The following is a 16,875-nucleotide window of genomic DNA, read 5'->3' as shown; positions in this document are numbered from 1 at the left end:
AGGTAGAGGTGACAAACGGAAGGTGAGAATGGACCACTGAATAGCTAATGGCATAATGATGTTTATTGTTGCTGTAAACCATCCCCTGTGTAAATGCCTTCACGTTTTATTTGCTTTTACGATGTTGCTCAGCTGACTCTCAACTGTCCTGCTCAGGGTGTTTCGTGGCTTCTTTCCTTCTGAGGTTTTTGCAACCAAGTCAGACTCCGCTGGCACGGACAAGCGATCGAAGGCTTTCTTCCAACGTGCCTTAATGCGCACTGCGTGCGCGCCGTCTGCCACCCACCATCGTCTTGTCCAGACCTTGCCATTCTCCGTCTTCCTCCCTCCAGGTGGTTATCAATAGAACCGAACTCCAGGCACCCAAGTTTGGATGCTTGAGCCACTCCACAGCGAACGCTTTCCCGTTTTGCGATTTGGTCGCTTTTGTTTCAATTCTGTTTTTAATTTCTTAACTTAACCAGTTTTCATTTCAGAGTAGGTTTCAAACTTTACTAAAGTCTCCTTAAGAGCCGTTTGCAGAGCGACTCGGTCCCGTGTGTCTCGGGGTAAATCAACATGCATGCAGTTTTCTTTTGTTCTACGGTAATTTGCTAATGCTTTCAGTGAATTTTGGAAGGCTAACAGGAAGAATTTGTCTCGATGCTTGATCGACCCCGTTACGTTTATGTCGGTGCCTGCTAACGTTCGTGACTGTCCTTTTCCCGGGAACTGGATTGTTATCCGCCTGTCATCTTGGGGATCGCCCCAGGACCGGCTTCCAAAGCGCGCGCTATCCTCACCTGCCATTTCAGGCTCCGAAGTAGTGGCCGTTCATAACAAACAGCGGTTTTGTTGTTTGCTCTTCCGCTGCGAGCGTTGCAACTTGTTTGTGAATTTTCCGTAGCCGCTGGGCTTCTAGGCTCTCCTCCGCAAGTCGCTTTCTAGCTTTTTCACAGTAAAAATAAGAAGGGGGAGGTGGGTGGTTCTTGAAGTCGGAAACGGCTGTCACCAAGCCTCCTGTCCGAGCTGATTTCAAGGGTAGCTATAGTCTAGCTGCTGCTGTTGGGTGGCCCGGGTTTGGTAGCGGCCCCAGCAGGGTTTCTGCCTCGCTGATGAGTCGGTGACGCCCAGGAGCTGCTCAACACCCTCACGGCTACAGCCGGGTGGCGCTTCGTGAGTCCCTGTCTCCAGCCGTGAGAATCACTCCTGAAGTCCTCCTACAGGTTTGCTTTGAACACGGAGACGAAGGGACGATGGTCTTCCAGGAAGGGAGGACCTCCTGCCATGACATTTTCCCAGCCGTTTCTCCTCAGTAACCTTCCATCGGAGCTAAACCGTTGCCCTGGGGATCGGCACTGCCCTTTGTGAGGGTGCTGCTCTACGGTGAGCCGCGACTGCATTGGAAAATGATGAGACGCACGCAAAAGATGCATTGACCGGCAGCTCTTTATTTCCTTTGCAAGCAGGACTGTGGGTTGCTTTTTTATCAGCCTAGCAGAAGTACCTTGGGATCAGGAGCGCGTGGCTGTCCTACGTTTTTCTCGCACCTTTGTCGCCTAGCAGAAGTACCTTGGGATCAGGAGCTGTCCTACGTTTTTCTCGCACCTTTGTTGTCAACGACGGAGGGTCTAAAACTCGAAGCCGGCTGACATCCTGTTGGCAAAACCCCGGGGGGGGTCTCCGTCGCCTCCTTGACGCCTTTCTGTATTGGCTTTGAACTGCTGAAGAGGCTAGAAATGTCACGAAAATGTAACGTTGTTCGCTGATTCCAGCAGTTACTGCTCACGATTATGTAGGAAGAAGATTAATTAATGCCGATAGACGTTTTTTATATTCTTCCCCGATACCGATCTAACGCTGAATCTTCTTGACGTGCGTCTTCACGTCTCCTGCCCACAAGTTGAGCGTGCTTCTCCCACAAAGAACAGCTGAGGCTTTGCCTCCCTTCTTCGTGCAGAAACGTGCACGTGTATGTTTTCCAGCCAGCAACCAGGCAGCATGAAGCTGCAGAAACTTTTGCTCTTCAATAGTTAAGGGACTTTGTAGCTGGGTAAAAATTAGGTCGAATTAACGTAATCTCTAGAATTACACAGCATAGTAGTGTTGAAACACTTTTTAAAGCCTCAAGAGACAATCGATACCTTCATTCCCATCATCACCAAAACCCTGAAGTGCTCTTCTAGTGTGACAGAAGTGCTTTGGTAGCAGACAGGGAGTTTCTTGTCTTCGCCGGCAGGCTGGGTGCGAGTCATCTGCCAGCCAGCTGGGTCGAAAACCGTTCCTTAGGATGAGGGGGACCCGAAATCTATTTTATTTTGCCTTTTTGCCCCTGTTTCGTGTATAATGCTGGCCTAGTTCGCGTCCCCTGAAACCACAGACTAGTCCTGAAAAACAACTGTCTTGTTTTAATTTAAAAAAAATTTAAAAAAAGGGAAGAGACCCCCTGCGCTGAAGCAGTTTCTCTGTCCAAAGCCCATGCTGTAGGTGTGCTGTCATCTCTAGTAGCTGCCCGTAGGAAATGATATCCTCGGCAGCAGTCCTTCTGAGTTACTGGAGATAACCTGTTCTGGATTCATTTTCCCCTACTAAAACTATCCGACAGAGCAAGCTCAAAGGGCTGCGTTTGCTGCTCCGCGTGCGTGGTAGGTTACTCCTTGCGTGCAGGTTCCGATGACAGACCTCTTTTTTACTTGCTGACATGCAGCATTTCTACTCTAAATGTGGTCAGACATGACATGGAAGTGCAACCCTGTCCCAAAGAGTTTCTCTTTTGAGTGACGATAGACGCCGCTCAGCAAATACGAGCCAGAGCAGTAGGTGCAGCAAATGGGAGAGGACAGGTAATGGATGTGCAGGCGTATGATGGAGCATGGCCCTTGCCCCCCACGCTGGCGGGGTGCAGTGTGCTCCCAGTCCCTCCCCAAACCCATCGAAGCCCATGCCTGGGGCGAAGGGTCCCTTTGTCGGCCCCTCTTGCTTGACATGTCCAAATCCTGTATCGCCACTGCTTGTAGGCTTGACCTACAAAGGCACGCTGAGCCGATAAAGCGGTTTTACGGCGGGGAGGTTCTGGGGGAAGATCTCTGAAAAGCTAACCTGCTGCTTTTTTCCAGGAGAAGGAAAAGCTGAGCAGTGGTAAAGTTTCCAAAGCGGCACGACCTTTAAAGCTTTTCCTCTGTCGCTGTTGCTTTGCTTCAGTGTAGGTGCTTGAAAAGATTTGCTGCGTGACAGTTTGATCTTTTTCGTATATCCTCCAACTGCATTGATATTCCGACCATCCTTTGGTGTTTCAGCTGTTATCGCTGGCAAGCCCTTTTTTATCAGTTCAAATTGTCCTTGTGGCTTTGTTCATTAAGATGTACAATACGATACAGCAGAGCAAACTGCATAATTTGAATTACCCCTAGAGTCGTTCCTTGAAATACTGGTTTTGGACAGCTGTTGTTTCCTGGGAGATAAAGGTTCTTAATAATAGCAAAGCCCTCATCTTTGGGCACAGTGCAGAGCGGAGCATTTTAGCCTGCCTTTTCAAGCGTCATTTTGCTGCCTTCTGGTCTTGCTTAGCACATACACCTCCGCACCCCGGGATCTGCAGTACTATTGGTACGTGCAAATTTGCATTTATCACACTTTCTCCGCAGATGGATCACGCAGGTGTCTTGGCAACAGTTTCGGTGGAGACCTGGGGGTGCGACACGCATGCACGTTACCGGGATTTCAAGCCTTGCGGTGGAGGCTGCTGATTCTGCAAAGCCCCCGCCGTCCACCTTGCAAGAGTATTAATGGCAAGCCGGCAGATTATCATAGAATCGTAGAACAGGTTGGGTTGGAAGGGACCTCTAAAGGTCATCTAGTCAGATTCCACTGTGGCCTCTCTTTACTGCCATTTTGGACCGTATTTTAAACGCCACAGATCCCGCAGAGTATACGGTGGCAGGAGGGGGTGTGTGTGTGTGGTGCTGGACGAGGGCAGAGGGCTTTGCGTCTGCTTGGCCAAGGCTGGCTGGATGCCAGCGCTGGGCGCTCCGTTGAAAACCCACATTTTGTGTGTCATCTGAGCGACCTAAGACATCATAACGCATGGAAATCGGAAGTCTTTGAGAAGAAATAGTGTAGCAGGTTTTCAAAGCGTGAACTCACGTGCCAGAAGACTTCCTCAAAATGAGGAAACATGATGATTTTTATCCTCGGTAGAAGTTTGTTTTTCTCTCATTACAGCCGGTTGTGTGAAAACCTACAGTTGCATGGGGTTTATTCCAACAGTAATCCGAAAAGGCGGTGGGCGGGAAGAATGCAAGAGAAGTCATTCTTTGCTCCAATTACCTTGCGGTAGGTTTGTGGGAGGTAAAGAGGCAGCGTGGGGATTACAAAAGTACATATGTACCAGCAGAACCGCAGGCTTTGCCTCTAATCCGGTATGGTTGCTTGCGCGTGTTACTGCTGCTGGTGGCTGGCGTTCACGTGGAATTTAATCGTAGATAGGAAATGCGCTTGTTCCCCAGTCAAATCAAGCACGGGGGGTGGGGGGGGTGGCGGTCAGCTCCAGCCCGCCGGTCCCGGCTCTTCTACAGCTTCCTCTCCCCGCTTTTCCGAGCGGCCCTTTGGAGATGCCCACGCAGCGAGCGGGGCGACGGGCGGGTCGGCAGGAGCGGCCGGGCACTCCTGGTTTGCTGCCAGCTTGCAGCGTGTCCAGGTGCTTGATGCCACCGCGCAGGGGCTCAGCCCGGTGATTTCTTCCCCCAAATTATTTATAATTTAACTTCTGCTTTCTGCTGAAGCCTCTGCCTGTCCCTGGTAAAATGTCAAGTTAATTTAAAGGTGATACTGCACTCCTCTGACATTTTCATCCAGGATGTGACCGCGTTAAAGGAATTAAAGGAAGGGAGAGTAGCTGACAGGCCTGTTAAGGAACAGAAAATGAAATACAATTCAGTCTTTCCGTACCGCGTCCAGTCAGTAGCAGACAGGGTGCTGTCACGTCTGGTCTTACGGCAGTGACCCAGCATCAGCACTGCAGAAACCATCGTTCTGTTGGGCAGAAAACGCATATGTTTAAGAGAGCGAGGGCAGAGGGAGCTGGGCAGAGGACCCGTCCCCCCTCGGGCGACACAGGCTGGCTTGTGGGTAGAGCACCGAAGAGGTCAGGGCTTGCGCGGGGCTTGTACGACGCCTGGCAGCGTGGCGGGCCACCGTCTGAACCCGAGGTCTTTTCAGCTTCGGCAGAGGGTGGTGGGAGCGAACACCCCTGCCTGCACGGCATGTTGTTGGCTTCCGCGTGAAACTGTGGGCAGGTACGGCGTTCACAAGGTTGGGATTTAAATAAAAACAAAATCCTCGCAGGTCTTGATGGAAAAAGATGAAAAGGCATAGCAGGAGCCGCAGCGCTAATTCTGGAATGTTTTTCTTCTTGTCACATGCAACTCCCATACAGATTGTGATTATTTTTGCAAAACATCTGGTCCGCAAATCAAACTGTCTCTGGGGTGCATCGCAACATGCCTGTACACAAAAGCTTTCAGCGCAAGCTGGAATCGCTTTACGGAGGATCATCATGGAGAGTCATAATGCAAAGTGTGTTTTCATCCGTCCTTCTGAGGAGCAGCTAGCGAGGGAGGGCATTGCTGTGCTTTTGCACTCTGGGTTTTTCGAGCTCCTTCGCCCCTCGGACCGCTCTCCCGCGACGTTACTGAAACGTGCTTTTGCACTCTGGGTTTTTCGAGCTCCTTCGCCCCTCTCCCGCGACGTTACTGAAACATGACGTCTCTGCTAAGGTCCCGCAGGTTCGGGGTGGGGGGAATTACAGGCATTTTTGTGGGGCTTTTTGCTAGCCCTAAGGGCCTGAAACAAAGCAGAAATCCCGTTTGTAAAACTGCACGCTGGTCCCTAAGGCTGCTGTGAAAACAGCGACGTGAAGGAATTCATGCTCGCCCTGGTCAGAAAATGTGAAGTAGTCTGAAAAATCAGGAAGAATAAGAGCTCCGCAGGTCAGTGATCAGATTGGCTTTTGTTTTCAGTTCAGAAAGGAGTTTAAAAAGCAATATATTGAATGGATAGCTACACTTGCTAATGCCTCTTTACATTTAAAAAAAAAAAAAAGTGTATTTTGCCATTATTTTGATGATGTGCTGTTGTGATTCTCTTTACAATAGCTGCGTGTTTTTAAGCTCCAGCGTATCACATGCTCCTGTAAGGCTGCAGCACTGCAGCTCAAGCATTCAAGTTGGTGAATTGAATTTTGCTGCTGGGGTTTTAATATTCCTCCATCGTGCTCGTTCTGTTTGAGGCTGTGGACTAATTACGGACGAGTTTAAAGGGCCCAGTCTGTCACACTCTGCAAACAGTTTGAGGTTGGAGAGAATCCATTGGAAAAAATGAGGAGGCTTAGCGTTGGAGCTCGCAGCTCAAGTGAATGTTGCCCAGATGCCTTCATGCGGTAATTGTATAAATATGTGTGTGTATATATATCTGTGTGTGTGCGCGCACGCTTGCGTAGCTACCTAATGAAGTGCTGAGTGCCTAAAACTTGGGTGTCGTCCGAGTTTTCTTAGCTGGCAGATAACACCATCTGCATCGCAAGACGATGTGTGTTAGTGTCTTCATTCGAGAGCTGGCCACGCTAAACTCTGTTCTTGTGAGCAGTGCTAAAAAGAAATCGCGATTAAGCGAAATGTGCAGCTTGATAGAGGCCAACGGTTCCTTTCTTGGATACCTTCTTTAATTATAAACCAGTCCTCCGGTGAATTCATGTGCACATAGATTCTGAAAGACCATTGCATTGTTTTACTTCTCCCCCCACAGCCAATTTTGTTGTCTTACCGATTCGAATGGGGAAGAGAAGCCTTTATCTTAAGATGGAAAGTACCTCTTTGTTGACGTGCTTTCTACGTCCTCTGCTCTGCCGCATCTTGTAAAACAGCCCTTTTTTCAGCACCAACTTGTCATTTCAAATGATGAGCACCAGCTTCGTGCGATTGTGTGACTGCCCTTCACGCCTATGGCTCAGGACCAGAACGGTGCTTTTTGGTGATGGCAAAGCCTTCCGTTGGCTTCGTTCAACCTTCGTTAAGTCAGAACCCTGTCAAGGACTTTCTCGTTGGTCCGTATTTGAGGAGAAGAGATGATTTTTCTTCTAGGATGCGGGGCAGGAGCCTAATCTCTGGGGTGCTGTATGTCTGGTCTGGCATATAAAGATGGCTGTTCTTGAAAGTGAAGCAGAAGTCAAGGGCACGTGCCTGGAATTCAGGAAAGCAGGTTTAAAGTTAGCCGGCCCGTCTTACAATTATAGGTCGTCTTAGCAGCAGCATTGCAGGGCCGGGGATGTTCCTTCCTACCTAAGGCAGGACAGCGGTGGGGTGTGGTATGCGCGCAGTTCTACACGCGTTCATGAGTTTCATACCAAAGCAACGGTGACAGTTTTTCTCTCCTTTGCCATGCAACCGCTGTAGTAGCGTGCCTGTGTCGGGGGGCATTCTTTGCTTTACTTTAACATGAGATTATTCCTCTTCGGAGCACTGTGTGTATACCATCCTTCTTCTCGAAGAAGACTCTGGGATTGAAAAGGACTTCCCGAAAGCTCATTCTAAACTTTAACCGGTCTGTGTTTCCTATTGCAACCATCCAAACCATTTGCTAATCATAACTTTGTCATTCCAGCCGCAGCCAACATGTTGTTTGACTTGGATATTTGTTCGCACTTACAACCGCTTGAGAACTTTTATTTTTTGTAACCTGTTGGTCTCTGTCCCCAGACGGGGAAGCGAGATGCACTGTCCAGTTCGCACTGTTCCTTGACTAATATCTCTTCCAGCACGTGAATACAAGTTTGCTTTCAGCAGATTCTCTATTTAGCGTAAAAGCTGACGTAACATTTTTTTATTTCAGGAAGACAGTAAATTGAGACTATTTATAGATGCCAAGATGCTATCTCAGGAATTAATACTCAGCTTTACAATCCTTTCTAAACGACGGCTTTCCCCCCACCTTCACCACCATTTTCCCCTTCACCCTGTGCTTGGTTAAAGCGAGGCATCGTTTGGGGATTGCCACCCGAAAACAAAGAAAAGCCCCGCTCTTGTTCTCCTTTTTGCTTCGGAAGGCTTCCCTTGCAGCCTCCACCAGAGCTCCCAGCAGGAGAACAAGTGCTAGTGTCTTTAAGCGTGCGTTAGATTTGATTGCCAAGATGAGAACAGTATATGCTGGCAGTGAGTGGAAACAGGCTCATGACGGCTCGATAATCTGTTATGCAAATCTTGGTGCAGTTTGTTAAATTGTGCAGGGTTTATTTGTTTTGCTTTCATAATTAAAGCATGTAGACCTTCTACCTGTAAGTATTGTGTATTCCTTGTATGATTCTCGTCTTCGCTGGTGCTTCAGAAATTCAGACCTGGGCTGTCCCCAGCTAAATTGCAAAGGAACGGGTCCTCCTTTTTCCACTGCTGCCTCTGAATGTGCAGGAGGACCACCCGTCCTGGGGTTCTCCGGACAGCCTGTTCACGAGGGGAGACGCCAACGTGAATTGTCTGTTGTTGCTGCAAAACTCAAGCTCCGGGCCGCTTTGCGGAAGCACGCGGCAGAGCGCTTCTCCACACTTACTCATACGATTTTATTCATTTAAACATTGCCTGCATCAAACCGAGCGGAGCTGCGCGAAACCCCGTCTTCGCCGTGAATGACCGCGCCTAGGCCTTGCGGTCGGCCCGAGAGTTATCCGTAGGGATCAGCAGAGGTACGGCTGTGTTGCGAGGAGCCAGCCCGCTAAAGCAAGCAACCGACATCGCAGGAACAAGAGGAGAGGGCGTAGAGCCGGATGAAAAGCAAATGAGTTTCAGTTAACGGGAAAAGCCGGTGCTTTGGATAATGCGACTAAATATCATTTCGACCTATTGGTGTAGAGGAAATAACATAGGACGCTGTCAGGAGAAGCCTGCCAATTTGGTTCGGTCTTTAAAGTCGCCTGTGCCCAGCACCTGTGAAGAATCTCTCCGCTGGCAAGGCGGCAACTCCCAGCAGGTTTCCCGTGGCATGTAATGCACACGGGGTAAAGTCAGCTTCAGAGTAACGACCCAAAAAACTCCAGTATTTTTTAATTACCAGTACCTGTTAACCAGTTAAGTGTTGCGATGGAGGGACTGGTAACGTCTACCTGCGTTTGCCCATTCTCGAACAGTGTTTTTTACGCGGAAAAGGCCACGCATCTTATGGGCGCGTGGCTCGGTGTGGCTGAGGCAGAGGGGCCACTCGCACCTTCAGAACGAGACGTGTGATTTCTAGGAGTCCCTTCATTTTTTTAGCCTTGGCTTGCCCCCTCTGAAACGGCCTGGGTTCAGAGGCTGTGCCGTGTGCTGCCGTGCTTGGAAGTTCCCTGCATTGGACGAAGGAGGAGAAGAGGGAGCGGGCCAGGCCCTGGCCCCTAGCGCTTTGGTGAAGGCAATGTTTGAATGCGTAAAAACTCTTTTCCAAGTGTCGGCTCTTTGCCCTGGTCTTGAGCTTCTGTTTTGGTCCTTGGCAAGTAAAGCGTTGGTGTTCTCCCCCGTCTCCTGTTCCCCTGACTTTGCAACCACCAGTAATTGTTCTGGCAAGGTCCTGGAAAAAGACAAATTTACTGTTTTCCTCAGGCTCATAGCTTTTGAACTGGAGGCATGTCTTCTAAACAGTGCAACTCACTTCAAATGCTTTTTGCCTTTCATTTTATTATTGCTTGTCACGCAATGTTCTTTGAAAGCTTGCTCATATATTATCTGTTCCATTTTTTCCATTTTCCCTTTTTTTGCATGCCGTTCCTCCTGTTTCTTCCCTTCCTCCAATCCTCTGTTCCCGTGTGTAGACACAACGGCGACGACAGAACCGGCAGTTCACGGTTGGTATCACATTCCTGTTTATCTTATTTCTCAGCGCTGCTGAGTGGCAAGACAAGCCTGGGAAGGGGAAGCAAAAAAGGGAAATGTAGTCTTCAAGGGAAAACCGTGTTTCAGGTGGACCGATCTCATAAACATAACATAGTTTTTAAGGCTGGAAAGTCTGTCTGGTCTTGTCATTTCTGTTGTGAGCTTCGCAGCCGGTTGTTCCAGTGCCAGGCAAGCACCGATTCCCCAAGCCCCGTGGAAACGGCGTTATGAGTACGAGCAGTGCCGAGGAAGCGGGTGATTCTCCACTCGTCTCGATTACTGGTGTAATCGCTTCACACATGAAAAAAAAAAAAGAAACAGGCACTCAAATTTAATTTTTTAAGAGGTGCTTGAAACCTTGAGCGTTTTTCCTTCATTTTGGGTTTATAAGACAGTGCGTCCGGCAGGTCCGCCGGCGTGGGGCAGCGTTTGGTATTCGGGGGATGCCCCGCAGAGGAGCGCTCGCCTCGGAGGTCAGCAGTGAAGTTTGCGTTATTACACCGCAGAAGGAGATTTGGAAAACAAATAGCAACACTTTTCCCTATCAGCGTAGCAGTCTAGCAAACTAACCCTCCTCATCTGTTCAAGGCAGTCTAGCTAACAGCTTGACAGCTTCCTTAGCTTCCTACATTTTCAAAGCGAGCCTAAACAGTCACTTCAGACTGGAAGTTGAGCGTACCGGTTTTTGGCACGAGCTCGCTTTTCAGCTAAAGAACCAAAACCCTCTGACAATTTTAATTAAGGCTAATCCACGTTTGGGTTTGCTGTTTTAGTCGATTTTAACTCCGATAAATCGACTGCTTCGTTTATTGACAGAGATCTGTAATGCAGAACAGCCTCTTTGTCCTGCCTGCGCCCCACGAGGCGTATCTCGGGCAGTGGTAGAGGGAGGACTGAGGCAAGCGATGGTTAAGTAGTGATGCCCCGTATCAAGTGGAGGGACATGCAGCTCTCGTCCCGAATAACTTGCCTACTTGGATGCGTTTTCCCACTTGACGGAAGAACTGGAAGCCTTCAGGCGTACTTCCGTTTTCTATACGTTGCCGATCTCCCTGTGCGTGTTTAAGGTCAGGATTCAACATCGGTAGTTTTGTGGCTACTGCGGTGAAAGTCACGGCAAGGCAATAAAAGTCCAAGTGACGTCTCATCCGGCACTACGCTAACTTATCGGGAAAGTCGGGTGAAGGCAAAATGTTAATCACCCGATCGTTAAGCCACGGGGAAAGCCTAGAAGAGCTGACTCTGAAGATGGTAGCACAGTTTAATTACCTGCAGGCCTGCTCGGCTGCACTCGCTCAGGTGGTAAGGGTCCGACTGCTCCTTTGAAGTACCAGCCCGGCGCTTCGCTTGCTTAGAAGTGTCTGAGAGCAGTCGGGAGGGTCGGGAGAGGCCCGGGGCTCAGCCCGAAAGGAAGCCAGAGTCCGCCCCCCTCTTAGTCTCCAGCCCCGTCATTCCGGTCGTAGCGAGTGCTTCGTACCGCGCGGGTGCCGTTGCAGGGTGTCCTGCTTTAGCAGCACTCGGAGGCAGAGCGTAGGGAGAGTGGTCAGCACAGAGTCTTCGGCCCTACTCCAATTCGGCCGAGATACTCTGCCTTTAGCGCTAGAATTCGCTGAGAAAAGGTAGGTGCGTTCAGGCAGAAGAACAGGGGCCTGCAGTATCAGCAAATAGCACAATTTTCTTCTGTTTTTCTCAGGCAACCCTAGAAGCGCGCAGGTGCAGCTGTTGTTCCCTAAATTTGGGAAAGATGGGGCCGCCCTGACACTAGCGTGACTTCTGGCGTCATTTCTAGATGTCTCGGCGAGGCCTTTCTGAGGCGCAGCTCGCACTCCTCTCGGGCGTGAAGGCAAGCCGGGAAGGCTCGGCATCGTCGCCGAAGGCAGAGCCGCGGGGCGGGTGACGCGGAAGGGGACGCGCAGCCTTGCAGCCCTCGGCCCGTTTCTTTAGTGCAGTTCCCGATGGCTTTCGTCGTTTTCTCCTGTATTGGGGAAAGCCGTCAAAAGCACATGTTTAACTCGAGGAGGACCTCTGCGTATTTCCGCCTCTGTGGGGGAGGACCGCTGCTGCGAGGAGGCTGACAGCTGAAATGACAAGCAATCCCAGCCACATGAGCTGCCACAAACTTTCCTGCCTTAAAACCCAGCCGCTTTGCACTGAACTCCCCTGCGCTTGCCCTCGTGGGGTGCTTTTCCCGTGAAGACTCGGGGATTTCTTTCCACGCTTGTGTTGCTGGAGTGTGTATGGAGTATACCAGGTGTTTCTGTATGTTGGCCATTTGTTCTTACCAATGTCCGATGGGAGTGAGCATGTCTGTGAATGACTAGAAATGCATGGGCATGAACTACAGCCAAATGGATTTTCTCCAAAAACGATTTTAAATGAATTGGGGGAAGAAAAAAAAACCAAACCAAACCAAAAAAAACCAAAAAAAGAAGCCAAAAAAAGAGATTGATAGCAAAGAAAACGAAAAGTAAGGCTAGTGTGGAACCAGCACGATACTTCAATCGGGGAAAGGACTTTTGAGTGCTTCAATTTTTTGGAGTGTATCCTAGAGGACTGGGGGGGGGAAGGAGTCCTGTATGTGTGTGCATGTAAAAGCGGTAGCAAAGCCCCTGCCATTCCCGTTTCCTTCTGGAATGGAGTTGACGGCAGCGATGCATGAGTGACTTAAAGCACGCACATTGTTAACTCTTTTGTTGAAAAATGAGAGCTTAACTGTAAATTTTCTGATGCACTTTCTCCTTTCTCTGCACTGTTCATTGCCAGAACTCCAATAGCAGCATGGTCATGGCCGGCAGGAAGGCTTGTGCTTCTGCTGCACCGCACTAAGCCGGGTTTACCGAGCTTAAGCCCTCCTTCCCTCTCATTTTGCCCTTCGCGGTGTCAGGGTGCCGGCGGGGCTGAGATCGCAGCTCCCGGCCTGTTTGCAGCCGAAATACGGGCAGACCTTGGTGGAGCCAGGAGAGTAACGTCTCTGAGAGTCTGCTGCCGCTGAATCTGGAAAGAAAGCGCTTTTTCTGCCATGCCCTTTCTTTTCTTCTCCCCTGCCCCTCTTCCCCCTCCAAATCAAGTTTTGAATTCCTCAGCCGCCGTTGCTCCTCGGCAGGCCGGGGCGCTCGGCCCGGGCCCGCTGCCCCCCGAGGAGCCCTGCGGGGAGAGGCCTGGCTGACGTTTCGCCCCCCGGGCAAGCGGGACATGTATAAGCAGCCATGACCTTATACATGACGCTCCCTCGCTACAGCAGAAGCGGTGACTTAATTCCGCCGCTTTTTCCCAAATTTTGACCCCGCCCTGCGGTAAGCAGAGGGCTTAACGAGCTCCTGAATGATTTTGCAAGACCACGGGCGGCGGCCGTTGCCAGGAGTTACGCTTGCTGCCTGGCTGTCTTCGGGCAGCCCCGTACGCGTGTGTGCGTGCACAGAGAGGACTCGGCCCCGGGGGAGCTCGGAGCTGCTTTTCGGCTCCCCCCGCCGAGGCAGAACACAAGGCGCTGCTGCCTCAGCACAGGCAGCCTTTCTGCTCACCCCCGCGGAAAGGTAGGGTGGAAAAAAAAAAACACAAATCTCTTCCGAAGCTGGCAAAGCAGGAAGTCTGGAGTGAAGGTTAAAAAAACGAAAACGTCCCAATCGTGAATGAAGAGTGACAAGAAAATACCCTGCCCATAATACAGCAGGTAAATTATTTTATAAGCTGGAAATTCTTCCCCGAAGGCCCGTACGAATTTTTAATTACGGCGGCCTTAGCAGGGCTTCGTACGAGAACGTCTGACACTACTGCGTTAAGCTCCTGTTGCTTTTTCCGGTAGCGCTCCGTCTCTGAAAATGAGTTTTGCTTGTCTGAAGCCAAAAGCTCGGCCGTGCCAGAGCGCTAGTCGGCTTGCAGATCGTGCCAAATGCAACGGCATACGAGGAAAAGGCCTCGGTGCTTTCTGCGTTAACGTTATCGAGCGGCTCTTGCCTGTCCAGCTGCCTTTCTTCCTTTCGAACAATGCCCTACTTAAAAGCGCAACTAATAGTAAATACATTCCTAAATATGTTTTGCAGATCCAGTCCTGGGGGCGAGTGAATAAAACATCACAAAGCGCTCTGCACGTGTTAAGATCTCTGTGCAGTGCCGTGGAATACGCGGCGTAAAACAGAACCCCTAATGGGTTATTTACAGCTTGCTGCACAAGAGGAGGTGTCTTTTCCCTAAAAATTGGGGGTAGCTCAGGAAGCAGTACAAAGCACGGCTCTGTCGACAGAAATCTGTAAATAGCCGGGGTGCTCGTGTCGTTGTTCAAACACCTGGATGAGGCTCGGCTTGCCGGGTGCGCCCTCTTAAGATTGAGCATTTGGCAGGGAGACGGTAGCCGAGTGAAAAGTTGGCTTTCATTTATTTAACAGGAGTCGCGGCAGGCTTTGAATTCATTCTGATCAGAAGTGAAAAGAAGGGGCTTTAATGGCTGATATGAAAGTTTAATGAGAAAAATCAAGGAGTAATTTACCGCATACTTAAAGTGCCTCGCAACAGGTTCTAATGCTGTTCGGTGGCATTTTTAAGTATACCAGGTGCAGGTGGAAACTGAATTGTTAAATTTTCTTTGGAAAAAGATTTTTTTGCTTCATAAAAAATGCAGCGTTGCCCTTTCTCATTATTGAGAAAATGTAGTTCCTTTTAAGCGAAAGGGAAGGCTCTACAGAAGCAGTTTTGGAAAGAGAGAAGTTGAACGGCTCCTCTTCCGAGCCCGGGTTTGCGTGTCCAACGCTTCTGTGAGTCAGCTGTAATTCTATTTCTGTATTGTGTTAGAGTAAAAAAAAGGGGGCTCCCTGAAACCCGAGAGCAGCACACAAACAAAATTCTGGCTAGGAATCTAAACAGCTTCCCACTTCAGAAGATAATTCCGACTGTAGCTTCCAGGTGACTCCATGTTTTTAAGGAACAGTCACTGAGAAGGAGTTTTGTTCTTAGCGAGCTGTGTAGATAGTATGGATTGGCTCGCTGCTTTCCAGTGGGGGACAGTCTGCACATCGACTATACCGCATTAACATCTTTGCTATTTAAAAGAAAAGCCAGCATTTTTAGCAGTCTGCAAGCCCGCGCCGCCAGGTCTCCCAGTGACCAGTGGTGGTGGTGCCTCTTCAGGGGAAATATTTTTTTTTTCTTTTTTGCCTTCGATGCTGCGTTTGCTTTAGCAGCCAGCAGCAAGAGTAAGTTGTCCCGAGTACAGCCTTCGTTAGCGACCCCGTCCTATCCCTCATCTAAATAGCTCTCTCCGACCTCCAGCCACTGGTTTGCCCCGTGACCTGTGCCGAGAAGTTCACTCGACTGGATGCTCTGTCCTCCCGTGGCCCCCCCAGCGCTTTCTCAAGCAAAACAGAAAATAACGGCTTTGCAGACGGCGTTAGCTGCCTTTTGGGGTCACGAGAGTGTCTCTCGCCTAACTGCTTTATCAGCTTTGAGGACAGATACTTTTTCCATAAATGCATCGAATTTGGGAAAATCAAAAAAAAAAAAAAAATAGTTTTTGTCAGATTTTTTGGCGGAAGGTACAGCCCGCGGTCTGCGCGTACAGATGCCTTACAGCTTTGAATATTGTGATCCGCAATATTCACTAATTGACAAATCGCCGGGCTTGTCAACCTTACCAAAAAAAAGATTGAATTTGGTGGAAAATTGGAAGAAAATTTTACATTGCTCTGTGTGTACAGAACCGAAATCGAACTGGTCTAAATTGGGAAATTGCCCCCCCCCCCCAGCAGGGATGACTAAAAGGCAGAGTCTGGGGGTCTTTGCATGCTGTTACGAATGAGTGATTTTGATTCCATGTTTCGTGTGCCAACAGTGTAGACTGAGGAATGTTTCTGTCTGTAATAAAGGAAATTGTTGCAATTCTGTCACACGAGTTACTCTGCCCAAACCGGCAGAAGGTGGCAAGCGATTGACGCATTATTCCCTCCCCCCTCTCCCCCCCAAGAAATTCATCCTCGGTTTTTAAGTGTGTTGTTTTTTGTCACTCGAGAAACGCAGAGAAAAATGAGTTTGTTTTTACTTGTAAGGCTTTACTCAGTTGCCCAAATCGGCAGAGGAGCTGGACTATGGGGATCTCACAGGTAAGGGCTAGTACGTAGCTAAACCGCTGCTCTTCTGCGCTAGATACCGGTTCCTCTCTGATTTCTGCATCTTGGCCATGTTGCATTGTATAGTCGCTGTGGCGTAGAGCCAGTCCTCCCACGCACGGTCTCGCAGCTTGGACGTACGCTGTTTTCTGCTGGGATTTTCCTCCCTTTTTTTTTTTTTTTTTTTTAATTTTGGGCACCCATTTCTGCCTGGCACCCTGGAAAACGGGGCGGGAGGCGCGCAGAGCGCCGAGCCTTAACGTTTCAGGTTCCCTCCCGGCTGCCGCGCCGTCATTTTTTGAACGCCAATTTGGAGACCGGTTGAGTTGAAACCTTACGTTTGTAAAACGCTCGACCCTGCCGTGTTGCGTGAAACCGTCTTCGCTTGGTGTATTCCTCGTGACACGAGTGTCAGATTGGGGATAGAAAAGAGGTAATTGTTTTAGCGGCGGAGGCCAAGCCGAGTAAACGGTTTGAACCTCTTTTTACCCACGCCGGACTGACAGTTACAGAAGGACATCCTCACTGTTGGTCCTTGCCAATTTGCGCTAGTCCAGCTAAGACATAAAAGCATCTTCAGTGCGTGCAGCTGGTATATTCAAAACGGGGGTCGTGTCAGCCGGTACAAATGTCATCTAAACCTCTGACCTTCCCGTTTTGCCCGAGTCCTCCTAAGGACTTTTTAGAAAAATCGCCTGATTTTTTTTGCTCCCCCTCCTCGGAGCGTCTCTGCAGACTCCTTTCGCCCGCTGCCCTCCTGCGGGCGGGCTCTGAGGCCGAGCGCCGGACGGCTTTACCGCACGATAAAGAAGCCCGGGGCGGGCAGCGCAGCGGGGAGGGGGCCCGGCGCTCGGCCCCGGGGCAGGACCGCAGCCCTCCCGCCTCCGCCCGGCAGGGGGCCTGCCCCGCCGGGG

At 49.9% G+C, this 16,875-nt stretch overlaps 1 protein-coding gene across 1 annotated transcript in view; it reads left to right on the top strand.

Moving 5' to 3' along the window:
* CADM1 (cell adhesion molecule 1) overlaps positions 1-16,875 on the top strand; it is a 314,581-nt gene that overhangs the window by 277,396 nt on the left and 20,310 nt on the right. The window contains exons 11-12 of the mRNA XM_019470503.1: positions 9,806-9,838; positions 15,902-15,955. Of these exons, the coding sequence (XP_019326048.1) occupies positions 9,806-9,838; positions 15,902-15,955 (87 nt within the window). The remainder of the gene's footprint in view (positions 1-9,805; positions 9,839-15,901; positions 15,956-16,875) is intronic.

The sequence above is a fragment of the Aptenodytes forsteri genome, unplaced genomic scaffold (assembly GCF_000699145.1).
Source record: "Aptenodytes forsteri isolate BGI_AS27 unplaced genomic scaffold, ASM69914v1 Scaffold187, whole genome shotgun sequence".
Lineage (NCBI taxonomy): Eukaryota > Metazoa > Chordata > Aves > Sphenisciformes > Spheniscidae > Aptenodytes > Aptenodytes forsteri.
The sequence above is the reverse complement of the archived record's forward strand: the minus strand, read 5'-3'. Positions and strand labels throughout refer to the sequence as shown.